Source organism: Orbicella franksi, chromosome 1 (assembly GCF_964199315.1).
Source record: "Orbicella franksi chromosome 1, jaOrbFran1.1, whole genome shotgun sequence".
In the NCBI taxonomy this organism is placed as follows: Eukaryota; Metazoa; Cnidaria; class Anthozoa; order Scleractinia; family Merulinidae; genus Orbicella; species Orbicella franksi.
This window is the reverse complement of record NC_138145.1, coordinates 22,078,043-22,101,961: the sequence shown is the minus strand read 5'-3', so window position 1 is coordinate 22,101,961 and position 23,919 is coordinate 22,078,043. Positions and strand designations below refer to the sequence as shown.

The 23,919-nt window shown below is 37.9% G+C and overlaps 2 protein-coding genes across 3 annotated transcripts in view; one reads left to right on the top strand and one right to left on the bottom strand.

Moving 5' to 3' along the window:
• The window catches only part of LOC145497409 (patatin-like phospholipase domain-containing protein 7), a 38,461-nt gene extending 36,970 nt beyond the window's left edge, over window positions 1-1,491 (bottom strand). For both annotated transcript variants that reach the window (XM_081477218.1, XM_081477222.1), the window contains exons 1-3: window positions 1,316-1,491; window positions 1,164-1,242; window positions 977-1,068 (exon numbers count right to left, since the gene is read on the bottom strand). In XM_081477218.1, coding sequence (XP_081333344.1) covers window positions 977-1,068; window positions 1,164-1,242; window positions 1,316-1,390 — 246 coding nt within the window. In that variant the 5' untranslated portion in view covers window positions 1,391-1,491. The remainder of the gene's footprint in view (window positions 1-976; window positions 1,069-1,163; window positions 1,243-1,315) is intronic.
• Window positions 1,492-1,945: 454 nt separating this feature from the next.
• Window positions 1,946-6,401, top strand: LOC145487735 (uncharacterized). Its single transcript, XM_081466580.1, has 7 exons — window positions 1,946-2,223; window positions 2,437-2,583; window positions 2,830-2,854; window positions 3,480-3,550; window positions 4,163-4,241; window positions 4,626-4,681; window positions 4,884-6,401. The coding sequence occupies exons 1-7, from the start codon at window positions 1,978-1,980 to the stop codon at window positions 5,052-5,054; spliced, it is 795 nt and encodes a 264-aa protein (XP_081322706.1). The 5' UTR covers window positions 1,946-1,977; the 3' UTR covers window positions 5,055-6,401.
• The last annotated feature ends 17,518 nt before the right edge of the window (window positions 6,402-23,919 follow it).

The window sequence follows — 23,919 nt, the reverse complement described above, 5'->3', positions numbered from 1 at the left end:
TTTAATAATTAGTTAAATATACTAGTGAGAGAGAGAATATTTTTGGGCTAGTACATTCCAGTGACTTAACTGATCGTGAGAAACTTACATTATCAAATGACTCTCTCAGCTGTTTCATCATTGTTCTTTGATCATTTCAGAAACTGGCAGCAATATTACCTTTTGTCAATTTATTTTGAGAGTTGCCACAGGTAGGTAAAGTCACATGATAGATTTTGACCAGGCAGGTGCTCTAAGTTATTTTACATGATCATGACAGGCAGGTCCACTGAGAAATTTCAATTCTTATTTTGGATGCCAAGGATATTCTTCCATTTTAAATCTCGAAATTGAGAAACACACCAAATGAAGCATGTATTGTGAAATTTTATTCCACCTAAAAGCTCATTGAGGCAATTATAAAATTCATAACAGTCTTGGTACAGTTCACCTGTGTCACCAGGGTTGGATGAAGGCTCTTATTGTTCAACCCACATTGTATAAACCTATTTTTTTCACTCACCACAAGAGTAAGGAAAAAAGGGAATGACTCTTTCTCGAGATAGAAATTTCGAGAACCATTTGTTTTTACGTGACATACATGTACATGCAGGGTACTGAGTGACAAAATAATGTTTACATATACTTGTACATGTAGTACATATCCGTCACCCTTCTTCCTGTAAGCAGCCATGCCAAAATAAAAATGTAGAGCCCTTGATGAAGATATTCAAGCATCAATCCATTCCCAGGAATACTGATTAAGCTTATCTTTTAAAACATTGATTTCGTTTTCGTCGTAAAATTATCTGTTTAATATTAAAAAGCCAGCTTGTTTTGAGACCAGATTGGGGGACATGAGCAGCAGAGTGAAGCAACTAATAGTAAACAAACAGCACAAAATTAAACAGCAATATAAATAATCACGGGCCCTAATGACGAACTCTGAATCAATCTGTATGTTAATGATATACATGTAAGATATAGTCGTTCTGACCTTACGCAAGTATTTTCTTCCCCAGAAAATCATCTTGTCGCGTTTGCGAAACCTTGGCTTTGGGGAACCTGGAGCTTCATTTGGGACCTCAACTGCAGTTAAATAGAGGAAAAGTATACAAAGCAAGTTCACTATGAAACAAAGCTGTTAATAACCGAGAGAAGGTAGAAATCCTAGGGCAATTTACCTTTCCTTCGAAATTTCTTGATAAAATAGATAGACACAATGACGGCAGCTATGAACACAGTTCCTATGACAAGATTAACCTAAAATGAATCATAAAAATACAGTCAATGCATTGCTTGTTAACTCCAATATTTCTTTCATGTGGTAACGTACCGAAACCTCCGAAAAAAGTTGGATTTCACGAAGTTTTTCTCCGATAAAGTTGGCAGCCATCTTTGCTGCAGCCATCGTGTGTTTACTGTTGTGAAGTTAACCGCTGGCGAGCAACATTTGTGGGCTTGTTTTTATTGCTGCCACGTTGTAGTCGTGCGAGATAGGAATCTTGCATATATTTCACCAAGAAACGCATAGATTTGAAAAGAGTTTCTAATAAAGCTCAAATGGCTGAAAGAAAAAGAAAAAAACAGTTAACTTTCTAAATATAAATGTTTTTAGTCAAGGTTGGGGTAACCCCATAAAACGGAATTCATTACATACCGCGCTGAACGATAATTAAACTGCGCAAATTAAATTCGTATTTGAAAGATAAAAAGAAAAGTAATTTAAAATAGCCCATATCATATTGGTTTTATTTATTTATATATGTTGTTGATGCAATTACAATTTTGTTTTCATGCAGATAATTATACCGTTAATTTCTTAATAAGAAATCGAAGTGATGACGTAAATCAGATTATGACGCGATGATAAAATAACATGTTGATGGATACATACAGATCGCTTAGTTAAACTCGTTTTTTTTTTTTTTTTTCTTTTTCGATCTACATATAACAGAAAAGAAAAGAAACCAATTTACTAACCTCTTCACCACAAGCATGACAACGGCATTAGAAGTATATACAAGACGTGGTGTGGCCCAAGAACGCAAAAAGATTCACGAGTCTTCGGAGTTCATTTATCCACTGCGCGAAAAAAGTAAAGGCAAGCATATCCCAAGGAAGCAAACCATTGGTTCCTTTGGCACAACGTCCTACTCAGTAGACTTTGCTAAAAAAGAAGGAAAGCCAGCAATACCCAGGCCCTGCTCTGTTACAAGACGAAATCGACCGCACCCATCTCAGGTATAGACCTTCGTGTGTTGGCAAGTGGGAAGTAGCATACTATCTTTCATGCTTAAAATGGAAATTTGTACGTTGTCTTGCCATTCGTAATTCCTATTTTTTGTCCTTCGCTTTTGCCAGAATCACACTAAAGGATTCAACAGCTTGTCACAGTGTTGATAAATGACGGCATTATGCTGACATTGATGCTAATTTTCTTCTTGACTTCCTCAGAACTTCCTAAACTGGAGAATTCCTTCGAATCCGATACTGGGACCGAAAAGTAACGAGGCTATTAAAGTGTTTTTGAATTCATCAGATTTGGAAACAAAAGAACGATTCTATGACGACTATGTTGGAAGATTTAGTAAGTATGCAACCGTGCACTTCGATACTTCTTATAGGAAATTTTTTAAAATTATTACTTATTTATTATAAATTAACCATTACTTTTTTAGTATAAATTAATTATTATTTATTTAGTATAAATAAAGATGCAGTGTAGAATTAAGAAGTATATACAAGTAGAATGAATGGAAAGTTTCTGCCACCAAACATCTATCTTCCCGTGAAGGCCGACCTGTTGAGTGCAATGTTTTTGTTTCTATTTCTTTCTTTGTAACGTAGATTTACAGAAGTGTAACAATTGTCAGTACATCAGCAACCGCGCACCTCGTTATTCACCAAATAAGAGAAGTATAACTACTCACTAAATTTAAGAAACGTTTCACGCCAAAGAAGAAAAACAAACTGATCCAGTAAAAATTCATTTTAAGTTCTCTGGAGGTAATTACTTTTTAAGAACTCAGTTTTGATGAGGTAAGACGGTAAATACAACAGAACCACGCCCTCCAACCACCCCGTCAAATTCATCCCCTAGTTATCACGGCCTCCTTTTCGGCCAAAGCAAAACTCTAAGTTAATCTGTAAGACTCTTTTGGTCTCAAAGAATCTTTTTAACACGGTTAACTCTTCAATACAACCCCAATGGTATAACTCAAACGTGTTTAATAACAAATTATCGGTTTACCATCAGGGATGGAGAAAAGTGGAAAGTTAATAAAGGGGGAGGTGGCTTATTAAAGAACGATTAAGTGTTGAAGGGAGTGGAAAATTTCAGAGCTTTTGATGGTGGATATAACTTATTTCTTCGAGCCCTTGTTTATAAATTAGCTTTTTCTTTTAACTTAATGGGCCACAAAGTAAACCACTGGGTCACCAGCAATTACGTTTTTTTACCCAATAAAGTTTTATTATTATTTTTATTATTTCGTTAGAACTCAGGCCTCTTCATCGAGCTGAATTTGAAGGCGAAAACAACGAAGAAACAACCGGTTCTCTACCTAAAGTAAGTGACGTAATTTTATTGGAGGTGTCAATTCTCTTAATTTTAGTTAGCCAGGGATCCCCTCCTACTAGGTAATAAAGGGCTGCCCGAGTACGAAATGAGAAATTGTTTCTGTAACCGAATCATAACTCTTTTTGTAGCAGCAGTTTAGTCAGTCTCTGCCTAAAAGTATTGTGTATGATCATGCATTGAGCAGTTTTCATTTGAATGTCGAAAAGTAATTGAATTTTGCATGACCTACGCTACACGATTGGCTTAGAAAGAACTCGCGCCACTTTTCATCTAATCAGAAGTAAATCCAAAACCAATTCAATAGCCCACTTTTGATGTATTAAAATTCAGCTTGATAGTGAGGCCTAGAGGACACAAACAAAAGAGATGAATAAACATTGTCATTGAATTTCCTTTGTTTGTGTCCTCTAGGCCTCACTGCCAAGCTGAATTTTACTAAATCGACAACAGTCTATTGTGATTCACTCGCACTCGAGTTTTGATTGGTTCACTGAATTTTCTGTGTCTTTTGTGATTGGCTAGAGTAATTACTTTAATTTAGTTTGGTTTTACGACACTCAATTGAAAACTGCTCTATCAACGAAAATATTGCTCTTTTAGTGCATCATGCCACCGTTATGCATCTCAAAAGATGCAGGGAAGCTGTATGATTCCTTAGTGACCAAAACCTCCCCTAAAGGTAGGTATTGATAGAACTATTTCAAAGGTTCCTTTCTTCAGTTTAAACACAGTAACCTCTTTACCTGTGGTACGCGAATTGAAAACTTCGTCCTCCATCGTTCTACATGACATAAAATGGTGAGGAAATGAAAGGGGGACTGTAATATACTACGTGTGGACAGATATTGAAAGCGTATTCGTGTTTAACCAGTTCCATTTGAATTTTTTACGAAAATTACTCTGTGTCCGTGCGAAGTCACGAACTTCCCGTGCAAAGATTTAAGCACCTGGTAGATGGTAAAATTTACACTTTTTTCTGCTTTTCCCACAATAACCTCTTGCAATAATACTTATCTTACTTGACATTTTTAATGCAATTTGGAAATTTTCTTGCGAACTGTAGAGAGGATGATTATTGAAAGTTGTTTAGACGCTGGAGACCGCGGATTCTTAGGAACGGTAAGGCGTTGATGAACTAATAGTCAGTTATCAATAGCCATATTGATAAAATAAACGAGCTAGTCCACACATTTTTGAATGATAACATAATACTTACTTATTTACTGTACTTATTGCCAGCACAATAATTATCTTTCCATAGACTTTCTTTCTTCGGTTGTTTTAATTTGATAGCTCCTTTTTTTTCTGAATCCTTTTTCAGAGTTTGGCAAACACAATTCAAGCTGAGGCGATACCGGCCATTCACCAGTGGCTTAAATCTCAGAACTTACCAGGTAATCGCTCGTTTTCCTGTACTGGGCACCATAACTATTACCCTCTATCTGAAGTAATTACTGTCGTGAAACTAATCTCGGTCACGACAGAAGAATGAACCAATCAGAACTCGAGGTAAAAACACTTCTCGACATCTCTTGGAATAAGCCAGTCTCGACGGCCTTTGGTTTCGTTTGTGATTGGTCTAAAAGGACAGCATGTTTACTCTGATTGGTTAAAACACAAATACGGGTTTTTAAATTTTGGAGATCTGTTAGAGAGCCTATCGCTGCAAAAAAAATGTCAAAAATGCTGCCGACTGCTCTCCCCACAAGAACAGCTCAGTGGAGATTTCTAAGTAAGTAAGAATGAAGGTTCTGGAAACAACAGAGGGAACAGTCGCGCAGGCTCACCTCGTGATCGATCATGACACTCTGCGATGATTTCTGGAGCGCATTTGATAGCGTTATGTTCACGGGCAAATCAAGTTTAACAATTGTGTCCGTCCATTTTAGATCGTGATGTTGCAGTCGGGTTTTTAAGCAATCTGAGCAAAACCACAACTTCCAGTCAAGATCATCAAGAGTTCAGTAAAAAATCCTGCCGACTGCCTCCTACAATTTGCAAGAACAGCTCAGCGGAGATTTCTAAGTAAGTTTACATGAGACTGAACGTAAATTAAGTCTCCAAACCCCAGCAATTAGAATAACACACTGTTCTCCTCCGGTAAATGGCCAAATCCTGTCAGGACGTTCCTTTTTATAATATTTCCTTTTAGCTGAATAGCCTTAAACGGAAAGAATATTAAAACATTACTTTATCAGATAAAAGGCAAACACCCCGTGAGTTCAAGTGACCCTAGCGTAACTCAGCTCCACCAATTTCAACCGACTTTTGGGAGACCTTTCTCTTTATTCCTCAAGAGATGAAGAGACTGAGGGTGTCGGTGTCACTTGTTCAATCACTAAACCAGATCCTATAAGGAGTTTAAATATTTAACCGCGAGATACCATTGACCGATTTTTGATTTGATTTTCTCTTTTCCAGAGCTGGCCGAGATGCTATCATTGATCAAGTTCGCCAGATGCTGCCAAAAGACGTTCGCGTCAGAGAACGACGCCGGCCTGCTAAATGCGCTCCACCAAGAGGCAAAAAGCCTGAAAAATTAAGATTTCCATTGTGTCCCCCTCGAGGCTGCGTTGTCAATAAAGGGGCACTCTTCATGCAACCGCACCGCTGTCTGCCGGGACATTTCGAAATCCATCCAGAATTCCAAATGACTGTCAAATGATAGTCGCTCCGCTGCTTTTCTTAGTCCCACTAGGACCTATGAAGAATTTGATTTTAAACATGTGGGATTTAGATATTTACTGTAAGGATGTCACTCTGTGATTATATGTTCTCCAGTTACACCTATTATAAAAAACATAGATCCATAATTATATACTTTAAATGCACATTTTGAACTGTGATAACGCACTCCATTTCCTTTCCGTGAATCTGTCTTTTTTCCTTTCCTCTAGCTTTCTGTTTCTGTGACCGGTCACATCAATATGCCAAGGTTTTTTCCCTAAGTTATCTTGCGCGCAGTACGCGTTTAGCACATTTCTGTAGAGATATCTTTAGTTTGTCATATAGCAGGGGGCAGTGTGAAACAACGATTACCTTTTAAAAGAACATAAATCTTTGTCAAGCCCAAGATATACTTACAACTCCTACTATAGACAACTTTATGGGAAAAATCCAGCCTCTGGCTGACACACGCACTGTCTCAGTTCCACCAATTGTGATATAAATAAACTACTAGACTAGTTTTTGTTTGTGGTTATATCGGGTCAGTAGTGTCACGCTATTCCAGACTACTCCAGTGAAACATGATTTTCTTTAAAAGTAAATAAACACAAACTCTGCATTTAATTTCCTTCCTACCCACTGTTTGAATACAAGTTGAATACAAATTGAATTGAATACAAATTGAATGCAGGTGTTTTTAAAACACCGATAATTCGAGAAACCAAGCCAGAAACCAATGGAAGTTTCAACAAAAAACCCTTGCAACAAATAAACCAATCAGTAGCTAGGCGGCATGTGGCGGGCCGGGGCGCGTCGAGTTGAAAACAAAGGCGCGAAAATTTATTTATAATTCTTCTCCTCCACGAAAGGCGACAGAGTGACGACGAAAGTTTTATGGAATTAAACTCTAAATCGATTTGCCAGCCTTTTAATACCGTGACATAGTCAGGCAAGTATAAACTACAGGAGAACTCTACAAGAAAGAATTTTGGCGGAAACTGAATTTAGCGGGTAAGTACCGAGTAATCGCATTTGTTAGTTTGAATAAGCTTTTATTTAGTGCACGAAGCTTAAATTGTATTGCTAGAATCGAGTTTAGACAGACCGTTATTTCAAACCGGATATTGTAGCCAATAAACAGAAGCAAAACTATCCTACTGACCTATATTTTCTTTTCATTGTTCACAGAAACAATGCACAGCTACAGAAATAAAATAGTTCTAAAACCAAATGTTCAGAGGAACATTCAAACATATTCATACGACGTGGAGACCTTCATACGATTCTCTTGTAACTTAAGGAGCTCATGGTAGGTAAGCTTATACATCGAATAATTCTTGAGAAGTATTTGCATTTCGGATTATCCTCTTCAACTCTGTGTAGCCGACAAAAGACTGCCGTTGTAAAACTACCTTTTAATTAAGGATATTAATTAAGAGGACATTCGAGTACAATCTTCTGACTGTAAAAAGCCCATCATGTAAACTGGAGCGATTTATATCCCGGAGGGATAACCATGGGGAAATTTTAAGGTTAACTTGGGCTGAAAATTGAATTATGAATACAAATATGTACGTAAATTGGTCTGAAAACTGTAACAATATTAAATTCTAGAGACGAGTTTCACCTCCCGTTTAATACTCTCTATGTGCATGAAAGAAAAGGAGTCTCTGTGCTGCTTTATTCTCTCGGTTATTACTTTACACACTGTACTTTACCGAGCTCAACTGAGGGAATTTACTAGCCTACATCGTACAGCTGCGGCCCCATGCAAGCGTCCCCACTGGGGGCAATAAGGATTGACTGAATGATGACATCGTACAGCTCGTATCATCAGGAGCAGAGTTCATTGAATTCTTGTTTTCAACTTATTTAAGTAGTTTATTTGTGAATTTCTCATATGCATATAAGTATACGTTTGAAAGGATTCTGAACGCTTTCTTGATAATACTTTAATTTGTTACCACAGTAGGGTATTTCTGCCCAAAAGCCACCACATTTCTGGAGTTCAATTTCTACTCCTTATCTTATCCACACAGGCTCTTGTTCGTCTCGGCTAGTCTTAATTGCAGGTCTTGCTCAGTAGCAACCTCAGTTAAACGACTAGCCTTCACCTATGGCCGCATTATCCCTCATAATTACAGCTGCAGATTGGCAACGGAAGACGCTTGAAAAATACTGATCAATACTGTGAGTTTCATTGTGAGTTAATATAGTAGAGTTAATTTATAGGTCTAAATGAACCTGCAGCTATAATGCTGCTGGTCTTTAATTTTGCCATACGATGGGTGACCCAGGGCGATGGGTGTTGGGTCTCCCTGTCCCCTTTTCACTTTTCAGTCTTTCGACCACATATCGTCGCGAGCGTTCTGTTTTCTCTCCGATTTACTTTGCCTCTACTCCGGCCACACTTCAGACCCTCTTCGGCTTGTTTTCGTGCTGCTGTCTTTGGCTTCAGCGTCATGTCCTGCTTTGCTGTTTCCTTTATTGATTTTTATTCTTAACGTTTCGGAAAGGCCTATAATGACAAATAGAGTTTATTTTGAAAAATAAGAACTACACAAAGACAAGTAACGTCCGGATGTGGTCTTTACATCCTTATGACGCCATTTGAGAGTGATGTCACAGTTACATTTTCGTTTGTTGTCTTGAACATTGCGGTGTGTCCGATATCAATAAATGAACGTCAATAGGTTTTGTTATAATGAGAAAATGAAGAACGTGCAAAAGTCCACGATCGGCGTCTTCAACGTGATATGAGCCCATAAACAGCTAATGTAACCTCCGTAATAATAACAATAACTCAGAGATGGGAAAAAAGCAAAAAATGTTTCGATATGGTCATGTCGCAACTGTGAAGTGATCTGTTAATGACGTTAAGATGATGACACTGAGGCTTAAGCTAGGGACGAAATCAGGTTTTTTATTAGGTGTTTTATTGTGTAGTATCGCTTCATATTTTTTACGTCTGATGCTGTATTTTGACGAGCCTATATGGGGAAAACAAACAAACAAGCAAACAAACGAAAGTTAAACAAAAAGAAAACGATACAATCAACGTTAAAATACAAACAACGATACTACACCCACGACCCAATTGATGTTAGATCGTATACAGTAGCAAAGAAAGAAACAGATTAATTGAAATTAAATTTTTAACTCAGTTTCGTTTTCATGGCAACGAAATGAAGAATTTAACGTAGGCGAAATACCACAAGATATTTGCACGCGGTTCTGATATTATTTGTACTCGTAGTCACTGAGGGCACAATAAGATAGAACTTGTTATTACTAGACAGATTGAAGTGATTTAGAGATTTCCGTCCTGTAATAACACAATAACTAATTCTTGCTGTAAATGTTTAGCTCCTGTATATAGAAGAGACACCCATAGGTGTTGACATACCTTCATGGCTGATGTAAAGGAAAGACACGAACGAGTTTGAGAGAACTCCAACTCAGTTTTATGTGAACCTGGAGAGGAACAAAAGACTTACGAGTTCTCCCAGACTTTCTCCAGTCATTCGCTATCAGCAACAAAACATCATTTAAAAAAATAGCCCGCTTCTTTACTAAAAAGAATGTTAGATGGCGTAACTGTGACACCATAGCCTTACTCACGTACAGGATCATAGACTGATCAGCATAGTAAGTCAATGAAATAAAAATAACTAAACACATTATTGATTAATGCCAAAAGAAGAACGCACCAACGTTACTAGGTTATATTTTACGACTAAGAATTTCAGTAAGCCGTAGATATAACAGAATGGAAACGATTTTCATGACAAACGACTTCCCGTTGTACGTGGACAGATTGAGTTGTCATTGGAATAGAAACAAAAGTTTTATAAGCACTTCTCTTATAAAATAGCCTGACATTGTCAGTGATGAAGGAATCAGTTAAGCAAAGAGTCACCAAAACTTCCCTGACTTGAACTTTTCGATTTCTCTGTTTTTTTATGTCTGGTTCAGAATTTTGAGAGAAAACTGCAATTATAAAGTGCTATATTGGCGAATGACTTTGTCAGTCGGTTTCTTAATCATGCGCGACTTGTTTTCCCCTATACATAATGCCAAGTTGTATGGTCGATCTACGTCACAGTTCAATACTTTCCATGTCGTCCGAGCTCAGGGGACCATAGCATTAAATGATCCACGAAAATGTCCAAAACACATAGACTTTTTGTATACCGTTCCGTTTGAGGGAACCCAAATCATGTTTTCTCACCGCCTAAGAACAGTCTGTTTGAAACTGTAAGGCACTGACGTCGACTTGCTTGCAGTAAAAAGTTCTTGTTTTCTCTTTAAAATGTATAGGTTTTAATATTTCATGAGAGAAGTATTTTCAGCATTTCGTAATATTTCCTAGTCTCATCCCCCTGTAAGGGATTCAATTTACTTAACAGTTTTATTATTACCTTATATTTAGCTATACACGGCAATATTGTTAACTGTCAGTTTAATAACAGATTTAACAGTTTTCATATAAGCACCGTTTCAGAAGTGAGTTTCGGTAAGACCTCCTTCTCACGGTGTTTTAAGGCACGCAGGTCACGTATTATAGACTCTGCTGATTTCAAGTCTTGATAGCAGCGACTGAGTTTTTATCTCTTCAATGGAGTATTTTCAGCTTCCAAACATACTTTTGGAAAGTTTCTTTTATTTCATGTTGTTTTATCCTAATTCCTCTGTACTCCAAGATTTGTAAAAAAGGTAACTCTCATTCCTTGCCTCGGCACTGTTTACAACTTAATGCTGACGTACTCAGTGTCAGTCAGGCGTGTAAGAGATTGCCGGGGACACATTAGATTCGCCAGCCCTGGATGAGGCAATAGCACTTCTGTTTGCATCATTTTGGACCATTTGTTGTAAGCAAAATACGTGCACCGCTCCTGTGCCCTTTTCTTTAACCGATTTTCGGGAAAGGAAACATTATCGTTATCTTGGGTCATAAACTGGTATTGATTATGCTTCCGGGTACGTGCTGTTCTTTCTCACTACAAAACGGTCGAATAACGAGTTCCGTTTCCCATTTGGTAGAAAGGGAAGTAGACACGTTTTTTTACTTCTTTATGTATTCAGTTTATGAGGTTTGGCGATAAACACGGCATTCGGGCAAAGTGTCTATCACGCACCCGGCTCACCATAAAAGAGAACTTTTGAGCAAGATCCTTGAGGAACACGATCAATAATTTAACTTTCTTCTTTGTTAAGTCAGTGTGCGTGGGTTGATCAGTATGCATTTTATATTGGCCGTCAACTCACGCCAGAAACGTTATCCAAAACGTTTCAATTTTTTTTCCGTGTTTTCCGCGACTAAAGCCGCTTCCGTGGACAGCAGTTTTGTTCTGATGCATGATATTGCTGTGACGAACCTTCAGTGTAACGTTCTTTCTCAGTGAATATGGCAGTCTGGTTGTAATCGGAAAAATGTTGATTGTAATTCAACCGCACTCGAATGGTAATCGAAGTTATGGAGTGGAGAGGCTTTGTCGGGTGACGGCACATTAATTAGTTAGCCTGAGGGAACGAGCCACAGGAGACTCACAGGAGAGGGTTTACATAAGTACTTGTATTCTCTACAAACGTTCTCAGTCAAATGTTTACATCAACCTAAAGGCGGTCATTGTTTTTATTTCATTCCGAAAATTAATCCCACCAAATGCAATGATATGTGTCATAATTTACCTTTTTGCGTGGTCTCCTGCAAAACCAATATGTTGTCCAATGTGAGTTGTAAAGCCTTGCGCCGGATACCGAAGCCATATAGCACATTCATGGTTAAGAGAATTACGTCATATGTTACATGCACTATCTATATTATACTGCATTAAAGAAAATAAAACTATTCAAGTGTATATTGTGTTAATAAGAGTTATCCCTGGATGTTTAGTTATTGCCGTTATAAAGCGGAAAATTCTGTGATACAGTGTATAACATTAGCATAAACAATTTTAGTTAAGAAGGAACGAGCAGAGCCTTACTCGTTCACTGCCGAAGCGTGTCTGCTCTGATGGGATATTTATATGTTCTTCATTTTGAGTGTGGAGTGCGGTGTTTTGTCAAACAAAGTTCTTGTCGTGCTAAATATTTGACATACGCCACAGTAAATTGTCTCCACGCCGTCGTTGCATAGCAAAGAACACCACTCAACCTGTTTTAACAAGATTATTTAAATAAATAATGCACGAATTTGAAATCTTTAAAACACAAACAGTCCGTGGACCGTTCCGTTTGAATGGGCAAGTCATTATTTCTTACATACCTAGAATACTTAGCTATTTTTTACAGTTTGAAAAGCTGACGTTTCGAGCGTTAGAGCTTCATCAGAGCAAGAATGAACAGTCCGTCTTGAACTGAAAGGAACGTGACTTGTTCGCAATAAAACCTTTTGATCTTCCACATGCATGATACAAGCTTTAATACTATGTAGCATAAAATCTTTTGAAGTTTAGTTTATGTATGTCTTTTCTTTCTAGAAATGATCTCATCGCTGGCCTGCTCAAGTTAAGCATCAGTTCTACTTGGTGCGAAACGGATTCTTTATCTACTATGTTTCAACTGATACAATGCACAGTTGAATCTTCATACATGAATTTTTTGTTGGCTAAACGACACCTAAAATTTACCTCTCACGTTAGTATAGATTTTAAAGAATGTTTTCCAGCATTTTCATCTACGTATTGGTTTGTATTCAGCTTCCTTATATGATCTTTTACACGTATTACACAGTTTTATTTTTACCCCTATTTTACTGAACACTATAATTTTTATTATCGGAGCTATTGAATACGAACCCACGATTGCGATCAACAAACTTGAAAGGAAAAACTTTTTAAAAATATAGCTTTCAGTCATCGTCTCAGCGCACACACTTAAAGTCAAATATCCTCTTAACATTGTGTTTTTAAAAACACTAAGGTTTTCATGCAATACGATATTTAAAGAACAGCTCTCGGTTAGTTGATTTTTCAAAGCACTGGATGAGGCAATAGGACTGCTGTTTGCATCATTGTTTCTTTCTGCAAGCAAGTCCTGGCCTGTTTCTGTTTCATTTTCGTTTTTCAGGACTAATACAATTTCTGAGTCGAGAATAGTGTAACTACCGTTCGTTACGCTTCGGCGCTCAGGCCGTCTCACGAATCGAAACTAGGTAGATTGTCAAATAGAAAAGTAAAATGGTCGAATGACGTATTCTCTTAACTTCGTTAGAGACTGCTCTTTTCACTCTTTAGATATTCCCCTGTACATTTGCAATTAGTGTTCAATCATGATGGCACAAAGAGATTGTTGGGAAAAGCTAACGGCGTTCATTACGCCACCAGACTATGACAAGGGCGGTGTTCAGGCAAGATATTCAAGCAGCACGACCATTAGTTTTAACGTTGTTCTCTATTTAACATTGCGTAGACTGATCGGTATTCACTTTGTTTTGCGTAGCCATAAAGTCACGTCATCAATGCACGCCACAAAAGATTTTATTGGACAAGAAGTTCAATCACAAAGATTACTAATTTTCTTCTTGTCTGCGTGGGTTGTTGTATATGTTCCCAAGAGAAAGTGCCTACCTAACTACAGCGCAGACAACTTTACACGTCTTGGGGGAAACCCCTATATTCTTTTGTTAGCTCACATTTACCGAGGTTTTTCTAACTCAGCCAGTGTTTAGTTACCTACTTCTAAATGAATACCCAGCGTCGATAAGTTTTGACCCTCACAACAACTAATTTGGAACTTTATGATCATCAAGAAGTGTTGAAAGTTGCTTTCCTACATTTTTCAGAGCTTCGATAGCTTTGTTCACATCGCGTGGGTGCTGATGGCCGACAAATTTCTTTGTGTCTTCAACTGACTCGTTTTGGCCTGTTCCAGGCTCTTGGTCCGTGAGTTTTATTTTCAGTGTCTCTATAGTTACTGTACATGTTCCTGTCGGTTCAAAATATGCTGACCAAGTGAATATTATGTTTAGAAAAAAAGTGATGATTCGAAAATAACAAGGGAAAAACGAGTAGAGGAGTGAGTTCTACATCATGCAATATCAGGGAGATGGAAACTATAAATTTGGACACTATAACTGTAACTTAAGACAGTTGACAGTTGACCTGTTTGACCATAGCAATTGAAACACGGTATCAATCCACCACAATTTGAATCAGCCGATCAAGAGGACAATGTTTAAATCTATATATTTCAGGGTAAGTTCATGTTTGCTGTGAACTATTTGTACTTAAACGGCTGCTAATTTCAACCATGTTACTTACGCCTGCCGACTCAGCATAGCAATTGTTCTTTGCACCCTATCTATAAAATCGAGATCTTTGCCGTAAAGCTGGGCAAACTTGACTTCGTTTTAATATTGAAATAGCCCTGTTGTTTATATGTCCTTGCTAATTTCGTCGGGTCCATTTAATGACCCACATTGAGAAACTGTGACGAAGATAAGATAACTAACAAAACTGGTGGGCCCAATTTGCAATACAAACGACGACGTTTTTCTTTCCAAGCTAGATCAAAAAGCTCTCAAGCGCAGTCATCCTTTTCCAGCGTTTTTGACACGAGAACAGAAAAGTGTCAGTCGAGGCTAGAGAACCACTGACGCTGTAAAAGTAATAAATTAAGAGATAAGTGACCGTAAAACGATTTTCAATATCACGTTATTCAAATTTCGCAGGTTGTTTTGGGGCTTTTTCTCATATCCTTCAGTTTGTCTCTGAAAAGCGAATGTCGCAACGGGAGAGCTCGAAGTTTAGCCAACTGTCTAAAGATGGGCGTACGACAACAAGCAAACGTATCATCTAACGATGTGCTTCGCTTCATACACCAACATCATTACATGATTGTGCCTCAGTCGAATCCCCCACAACGAATCCCACCAATGTTGAAAGCACCAAGCAGGAAGACGAGAAACGTTGGTACTTCAGGTAAGCAGAATACTCTCAAATGCCCATTCAAAATTGATGTCATCGACTACAAAGACGAAACCGTTCCCAGATACTTGAGCGCTGCCAAATGTCCAGAATGCAACATTCACTGTAAACCGGTGATGTACACACATAAGGTGCTATTCAAGAAATGCAAGAACTATTGGATGTGGACGCAGAAGACATTACCAGTCGCCTTTGTTTGGGTCTTGGATGACTAAGCACTGAGGCATCACGTACAGTTTCGACGCAGCAAGAGGGATTTTTCCTGCCCTTGTTTCATTTAACTGTAAATCCTGTATATCCCGTCGTAACTAGAGATCATGACGTTTGTATTATATTTTCCTATGTTAACTTTTTTCAAAATATGATTGAATTCCCTATAGGCTTGTAAATGTTGCTAAACCATTTTTTTTTTTTTCTACTTATAAAATTAATTTGTTATTAATTTATCTGACTCATTTTTCTACCGTAAAAACTCCGATCTGAAGCCTAATAGTCCAAAACATTAGTGACACGTTTTCTTCAGTCTACATACAAGTTAAGTTTCTTATTTCCTGAATTATTATCTCGATACAAAATTATGGTATGAAGAGCATTATATAGCTAAACATTTGTCGGATGCTTTTAATTCTGCTTCGCAATTGTAGTGGATTTCATTATGTAACATACTGTTCTTGTCGAGAGCATGCAATTGTTTAATTAGTACTTATTATCGTACAATGTTGATTGTTGATACTTAAACACAATATTGTTAATGTACATCGCGAACAAAGATTTTGTTAAGGTTTATATGTAATTAATTGTAAATGTGCAAAATTTGTGAATAGCAAGAATTTTTCCGTTCTCTTTGTTGATCGAGTAGTCCAGAGAGGTTATTGTAAATTTGCAGCATTTGAATGTTTAAAATGAATCAAGTAGAATTTGCATAATAAAAAAACTTGACAAAATCGAATTGTTTATTGTCTTAAGTTGTGCTTATACCAGTGACAACAATTATTTTGAGCACTCATAGTTGTGGCAGGCGCCGTAGTATGACGGACCGGGAGGTAAAAGGTAAGGCAAAGTTAAACTTTATTTAGCCAGGGTGGCCCATTCAGCGACGAGGCTGAATCGAATTCGCGCCTTTAAAATATTTTTCTTCTTGCCTTGTGCATGTTCCTCAGCGAGCAATCCACCTTGGAGTAACTTGGAGAAACTTAATGACTCTAACGTCTATATTATCAGTTGTGGCCTGGGCCTAACATTGTCTCAACTTTGACGAATAGCACTGCGCGTGTCTTGTTATGTTTCGCTCAATGTGGACGAGTTGTACGAGTGTGACGATTTGTTTTGCTTTCTGATTTACTGTTTCGTTCTCGAACAAAGCACATTTGAAAGTAAAGCCAAGTGAAATAAAAAAAAACTAAGTAGATAGTAGGACACGGTATGATGTGATTAAAAATGTCAAGAGGAAAAGCGAGCGAGTTTTAACAGTACAGCTACCTAGGAACGATAACCACTGATGAATTGTCACTCGACAGCCTTCGTTAATCACTCAAGCTAGGTTTCCGCATAATAGCGTATAAAAATATGGAGATGATAGAAATGGTCAGGAATGGGTGAGACGCAGCCAGAAATGGGCAGCCAGTCATTGCATCCTCGGCTTCTTGTTTTACTTCACTGAGAGAACGCTGGCTATGATATTTTTTCTTTTAGGAGATTGCCAATGGTCAAAACTAACACGTCAATCGCATCAAAAGGAGTAAAGTATTATGGCCTATTATGGACATTGACCGGCTTGACTCTGTAACAAATTTTTCCGAGACAATATTAAGGGACGTAATAAAGTACATTCATTCTCGTGGTCCCGTCAACAATTGAATGCGGACGTTTCACGATAATGAAAACGCAACAAATGTTCTCCGTTCACACTACGCCGGAGGATTTAAAACGGCAACAATCACCGGCTATTTATCATGTATATACTTTCTGCGAAGTTTTAATATAATTTAAGTTAATTTAGTATGCACGATCCCAAAGGCTACTAAGCTTAAATCCTTTATCGTGATTAAATAAAGTTTTAGCTGTCTATCTGTCTCTCTGTCTGTCTGTATTTTTGATTTGTGTTTGAGGAAAATTCAAATTCCTTCGTTTTGAAGAGCTTTTTCGAAAGGCTTGGTTCTTGTGACGTATTACTGAAGACGGTAGGCCTAACCGCAGAAATGAAGCTCTGTTTTTAAATTCCTCCGGCCGCGGCGTAGACGGCGACTAATATCTACAAGAGTCGTAAAAAGTTTAAGTATCAAGCCTACGCCGATCAAGGAACTTTACAGATAGCGTGAGTCTTGCCTGTTTACCGCAATAACAAACAAAGAAACTAGCTAATTAATGAAAAAGGACGCACTTCAATTTAATCTTCAGTTAATAAGCTGGCACAGCTGAAAGTCAAAGATAGTAAGCATGCAAGGTGTCTGATTCTGTGAGTGTTTCAGATTGTTTTTTTATTACATCTGGCTAAATGAGATGCAAAGGTATAACCAGCCCGTTTCCTCCCTGTTTCATGACGTGGTGTAATTGAAATAGGGCTTTATGTTAGTTCTCAGCATACAAATGATCTCCCAGTAAATTTGTTTGATTGTCGCTCAATCGAAACCTGGTTCCTCAAGCAATAGTACGTGGTGTGCACTTAACCGGTCACAATTGATAGAGCACCCACTGGAAGTCCTTTACTTTTAACATGGCGATATTAAGAAAGCTTTGATCATGACCTTGGGATTCACTGTATTCAAGACGAACGAGGAAGTAATTAACTCTCTTATTCCCGCCCCAAAGCGACCTCCTTCCATGTTTTCCTTGACTCTTACAAACCAAATATTGATCATGAACACAATAAAATCGGATAAAAGAATCGGGATATTTAACACAAGAATAATTTTAGATTTACCCGGGCTTATTCACTATTCATGTTACTTCGTTGAGTATCCTCTTTATCCGATTGCATGTTGTTTGCCTTACCTTAATTACTCAGGCCTCGTATCGCAATATTAAATAATACTTTATAAGTATTGAACACAATAAAAACGGATAAAAGAATCGGGATATTTAACACAAGAGTAAGTTTAAATAAATTCATTTACTATTCATGTAGCTTTTTTTGAGTATCCTCTTCATCCGATTGCATGTTGTTTGCCTTACCTTCGAAGTTCTGTTCGCGTAGATTCTTGATTTTTATCGACATCTGAGGTGTCCAGTCGTTTCAGCTTAAAGTTTGTCGTTAAATCATGTAATATATCAAACACGAAAGACCCTGTTTGACCACATTTCCAAACACCGAGAAGAAAGTATATATTTTTGACGAACTTCGAGGTGTTTGGAAATGTGGCCAAACACTGTTTTGAGTGTTTGATATATCTTCCAATCGAAACTAAAACTAAGGAGAAAACGGTGAAATAAAATCGTAAAAATCTATGCTAATTAAGATCAGATAACCAAATACCGTCACGGTCATGATTTCCATTGTTTAAACTTGATGAATTATTAATTAGTTCGAGAAAGTTTTGTCACTGTTTTCGTAGTCAAAACTCGCATATGGCTCATTTGATATCTCGAGAGGGCTAGCTTTTAAGCTATAGGATTCGTGGACCGACCGGTTTCTGAAACAGTCGAAATCCTTTGTATATGATTGGACCGTATTGGTGTGATTCTTTCCAAAGCTTTCTTCACAAAACACATCATTCTGCAACTTATGTTGCACACGATTACCAAGCTGTTGCAAATCTCATCCCCAGTTTCCGCGCTCTCCGATAGGAACGCTCGGCACTATGACCCCCCGTTTGTGACCCAAGAAGAACAGGCTGACTCGTACTTTTCTATGGAAGACCGAGTAGAAAAAAAATCCCAACATGGTGTTGAAGACTTTCTACTGCCTGAAAGAAAACTTAAGGTAGATGATTGAAAGCAATTTTAGTAGCTTTCATTTGATATGTGTTGGTAATTAGACTGGATTTTTACCATTCTGGTTCTCCGTTTCCCCCCTCTGCTTCATTTGAGATGATATATCAAACGCGGGAGACAGTGTCTCATCACATTTACAAGTACATCCAAGTTCCGGCGCCAAAAATACTCCGATGTGCGTATTTTCAACTCTTTTCTGATTTGGAAATGTGGTAAAACACAGTCCCTCGTGTTTGATATATTACTTAAACTTAGGCATTAGTCTTGGAGTGATAGTAGCTATTCATAGTTGCCGACGTCTGTTTGTGTTAGTGACTCAAAATTAAAGTTGTATTTATGTATAATCACCACATGGCAGAAATGACTGGCCAATTTTTGTGGTTTGTAGTCTGTCGTCAGTAATCTCTCTAAGTTTTAACTACTCCGGTCTCGTACTTAATTTCGGTTTGTTATCACTTCTTTGGTGATTTTCTACCTTAGGAAACTATTATTTTGAAGTTTCCTTTAATTTAAAGTTATTACCTCAGAAAAATGAACGTTTAAGAGTTACCGGAATGCAACTCCGACCAAACTCTTTCCAGGGTGCTTTTGCCTTGGTGTCTAAGGCTTGCGTGGCTTGCAATTTGGGAGTTTCTTTTTAGGTTATTAACTGAAGACTGTTGAAATCCTACGAATCAGTAGAGACCTCCCTGCAAACAATTTCAAAGTTTTCAAAAAAATCTACGTGAGGATACGGCAAGCTCAGAGCTCAACCATCTGCTAAAATTGAAAATGAGGAACGTTTTTCCACATGAAGTTTCTTTTGCCAATATAACCCTGCTGTATCAATATGCCATGTTTCGACTCTTACAACTAATAACGATAGGAAAATCAACAATTTCAATTTATTATTTGTCAGATCAAAAGCGTTTTCACATGACGGTCGGCACTACTCTCTTATTGGAATTCACAAAGAAAAAATGTCTCTTCTCTGAGAAATGATTTAATTTTTTTGTGGAAACGTTTTGTCTTGTCTGGGAACGCCAACAAGGTCGCCATAACAAAACTCTTACGACTATTACCGCTGTGCCAGCCACGAAGGGTAAACGTTGAAAGTACATGTCAGGTAGTCTTTGTTTACAATATTTGCTCTTTAGTCTCTGCTCGAGCTACAAAAATGTCAACTCTGAATATTGAAATGGTAGGTCACGATTAACTGTCCCAAGAAATCTGAGCCTAACGTACAACTTCTTTTTGTATGACGCGGGTTTAAAAACTCAAGATTTTACCTAAGAATTCATCGCTCGCTTTTACCACCCAGAAATTTTGCAGTTTTTGCGAGCCAATATATTTTTTTCAGTATTACACGCCAAAAGCAATATTACCAATTACTGATAAGTTTCATGCGTCTTTAATATTTAGAGTCACTTAGTTACGGTATTCACCATGATGCCTTCTCATCGCAAAGTCGTTTGCTAACGAGGCATCATATAAACAAGCCCGTCAACAAAGATTCTCCACAATAGAAGAGATATTTTAGGAATAGTCTTCGGACGTTTGCACATATATGTGGTAGGCGTTGTCACTCCGTTTGATTTCATTGTTGAAAGTAGCTTGAAATGATCAATTACCTTTAATTTAACCACGTTGTAATAACTAAATCCAGTGCAGTAAATGTTTTGCGGTAGTGATACGAGTGTTGCTTTTCTTGTGTGAAAATAACTATTGTTTGATAAAACTATTATGGTGGCGCGGCAATTACGCGTTATAGGCTCCTATCGTTTTGTTTGTTTTATTGTTATTACCAGATGGAAACATTGACGTAACGAAATGTTCAGCTAATACTGAGGCATAGCAAGCGGAAAGACTGAGCAAGGCTTTTTCATAGTTCTAAAACATAAGCAACCCGCACTTCATGTTCCTCCCACAACCAATAATTCTCGCATTTTCTGCGAAGCAGCTTCAGCGTGTAGGAGATGGGCTTGCAACGGACGTCACAACCACTGCAAGAAGCATTGCTCAAAAACCTTGGAACAGTGTCTACGAAATCTTTCACTTCCATTTTAAAGGGACATTTACCACTGTAAATAGCTCTTTTGCTAGGCCTCATTGCTCCTTGCTCTTCCGTTGGAGGGTTAGATTGAGGAATGATCATATAACCATGACGACGAATGAACTTGAGAATGTGTTTTGGAGATGTTCTAGTAGAACTCAATTGGAGGCAGTCTGCTAAATTTCTCCAATTTTGCCGACCGCACAAAGTCGTTCCGACGAGGCAGCAGATCAGCATATTTAAGGCCTTACGAAAAGGAAAAGGGCAAAAATGTCAGTGTGTGAACTTCCTTTTACAAAGTATTTTATCCCTATCAGAAACGTTCTCACTTCATATCAAAATTTGCCCATTGTTATGGTTTGAATTTTTTAGGACAATGGTGTTATTTTTGGGTGTCTTCAGGGAGTTTATTGTCGGATATTCAAAATCGAGCTTGGCAAGCGCCGAGTCCCTACGAGAAATTTTCGGTCGAGCAATTTTCACTCAAGGGTATTATCCTTCCTTAAAAGTAGGAGACGAAGGACGGCGCACGGGGGAGGGGACGGGAACAGCCGCGCCCAACTGGAAGGTCTCCCTACTATTACAATCTACTTTTCCAATTTTTGCGTCCATAGTGACGTGTTTGATTTAGGAATTTTGCCCCTTGAAAATCTTCCGAAAAAAAAAGTCAGCTCACAGGTCAATATTATTCATTGCCTTCTCTTCGTCATAACATAAGGGCCTTTAAATTAGACCGCAGTCAATCGCATATCAGTTTCTGGACACATCGAGCATGATATAGTTATTCTTGTAAAGATTTACCTAGAATGGTTCAAGGCGCACTCTTACAGTGATTTAAGAAATGCGCTGTTTAGTAAACTAGTAATTGAGATGAGTGATTTCATTTCGAAATATTCATTGAGGTAAAAGAATGACGGATATGCAAGGTACTGTGAAACGTGCTGGCTAAGCTTTTTGGCGTTGTGTAAGAACCTTTCTCACATTATAACAACCGACTTAGGTCGACAATAGCCAAAATCTTGTGACATGCTAAAAGTTATTCCTTATTAAAATTGTATTGGAAGGTCAATTTTTTCGATTTGTTATGAACATGACGAAACAACACTATACAGTAAGAATTGAGAAAGTCCTCAATGTTTGTTCCGTCCAAATTTTAATGAAATTCTCTTTACCATTGCAGGGATGTTGAGGAAGTGAACATGTCAGATTCGACATTAATTTCTTGTATAATAAGAGTGTAATATATGCCTGAGTTCAGAAAGTGGTGACTCTATTGCCCAAGTAGGGTTGCCTCAGAAACATACAAGATGAAACAGAGAAGCTGACAGTCTGGGATTTGGCCAAAAATGTTAAATATTACGTAAAAATGTACGACAACCTACCACAAGTTTGTACATTGAATTGCTGGCTCTGTGTTCCTCTCAAAAACGCTTTTTCCTTGTTGGTGTTTACTTGCGCCCAAGGGTATCTGATCTGCATGTGAGCGCATTCGTAGCTTTTATATCATGATACTATTTTCTGAAGTAGGTTTTTGCCTTTTTTGTTTTGCTGGCATAATGCTCACCTGATCGAAGCGCTATTAGCACTGGAGATTCAATACTGGCCCTGCACTTCTTGAGAGATGAAAACGGAACCGTACGATAAGCAGAACTCATTGCGGTAATGTGCTGCGTGTCTGTGACTGTGATATTTCGTGGTACAAGAGATTGTTCAAGGTCCAAAATAGCAATTTAATGAGTATGGATTTACAAGTGATTTTTCTGTTTTGTGGACTTTACTCAGCTTAATTTGACGTCATGATTTTTATACGCTATTTTGAGGCCGGATATTGAACCTCATCGAACGTACAAAATTACAAACGATGAGCCATGAATTTAGCGTGGGTTTTGTCTGTTAGAAAGAACCTGACTGTATTTGTATCTTTGTTTGTTATCAGTTAACAAGCAACTCTCAATAAATTCACAGCGGAGTGATAGTCGTGGTTTCTTCTTTTGAATTCTTGCGTGGCATTATATTTTACTTTATTATTTCGTATTTTATTTTATTTCGTTCGTCTAACATTTATATCAGAGCCAACAATTTTTATTCGTTAGTCTTCGTTCTTGTAGTATCGAAAATAGTAGTAAATGTACACATAAACAGTTTACATACAAACTTGACGGAAATAACATTATGCGACTTAAGATTGCGCCTTTCCATTGATTTAGATAAACAAAAAGACAAGTTACGTCACGAAAGCTCTGTTTAAGTTTGGGAATAAGAGCATGGAATTCAACATTCTCGTCCTCAGAGCCCACGATCCTTCTGGCCTGCGGCAGGGATCGAGAGCAGGCCAGAAGGATCGTGGGCTCTGGGGACGAAAATGGGAATTCAAGCACTTCACCTCTCGCGCCTTGGCGGGAAAATCTGATAAGTGGTTCTGTAAGAGCCGGCCATAATTAGAACTCTCATTCGACCTAAAATAGCACACAAAAATTTGATTTGCAATTGAACATAGATGTTAAAACTGTAGATATTTTCTTTCAGTCTGGGAGAAAGATGTTTGTCATGTATAAAGACGTCATCTCGGCTAGCACGGTAAGATAAGATAAGATAAGAACTTTATTAACGTGTCGAAGTCGCTAGCATACAATGTATACTAATTGGCGAAAGCTAACTACGATTACTTATCTAATAATAGTAAACAATAATAGTAAAAAAATAAACACCAGAGCTTTTCGGCTGTCAGACTACAGCCTTAAATGTTCAAAATTTGAAAAAAAGGATACAGATGTCCACAACATATAGGCGAGACTGTG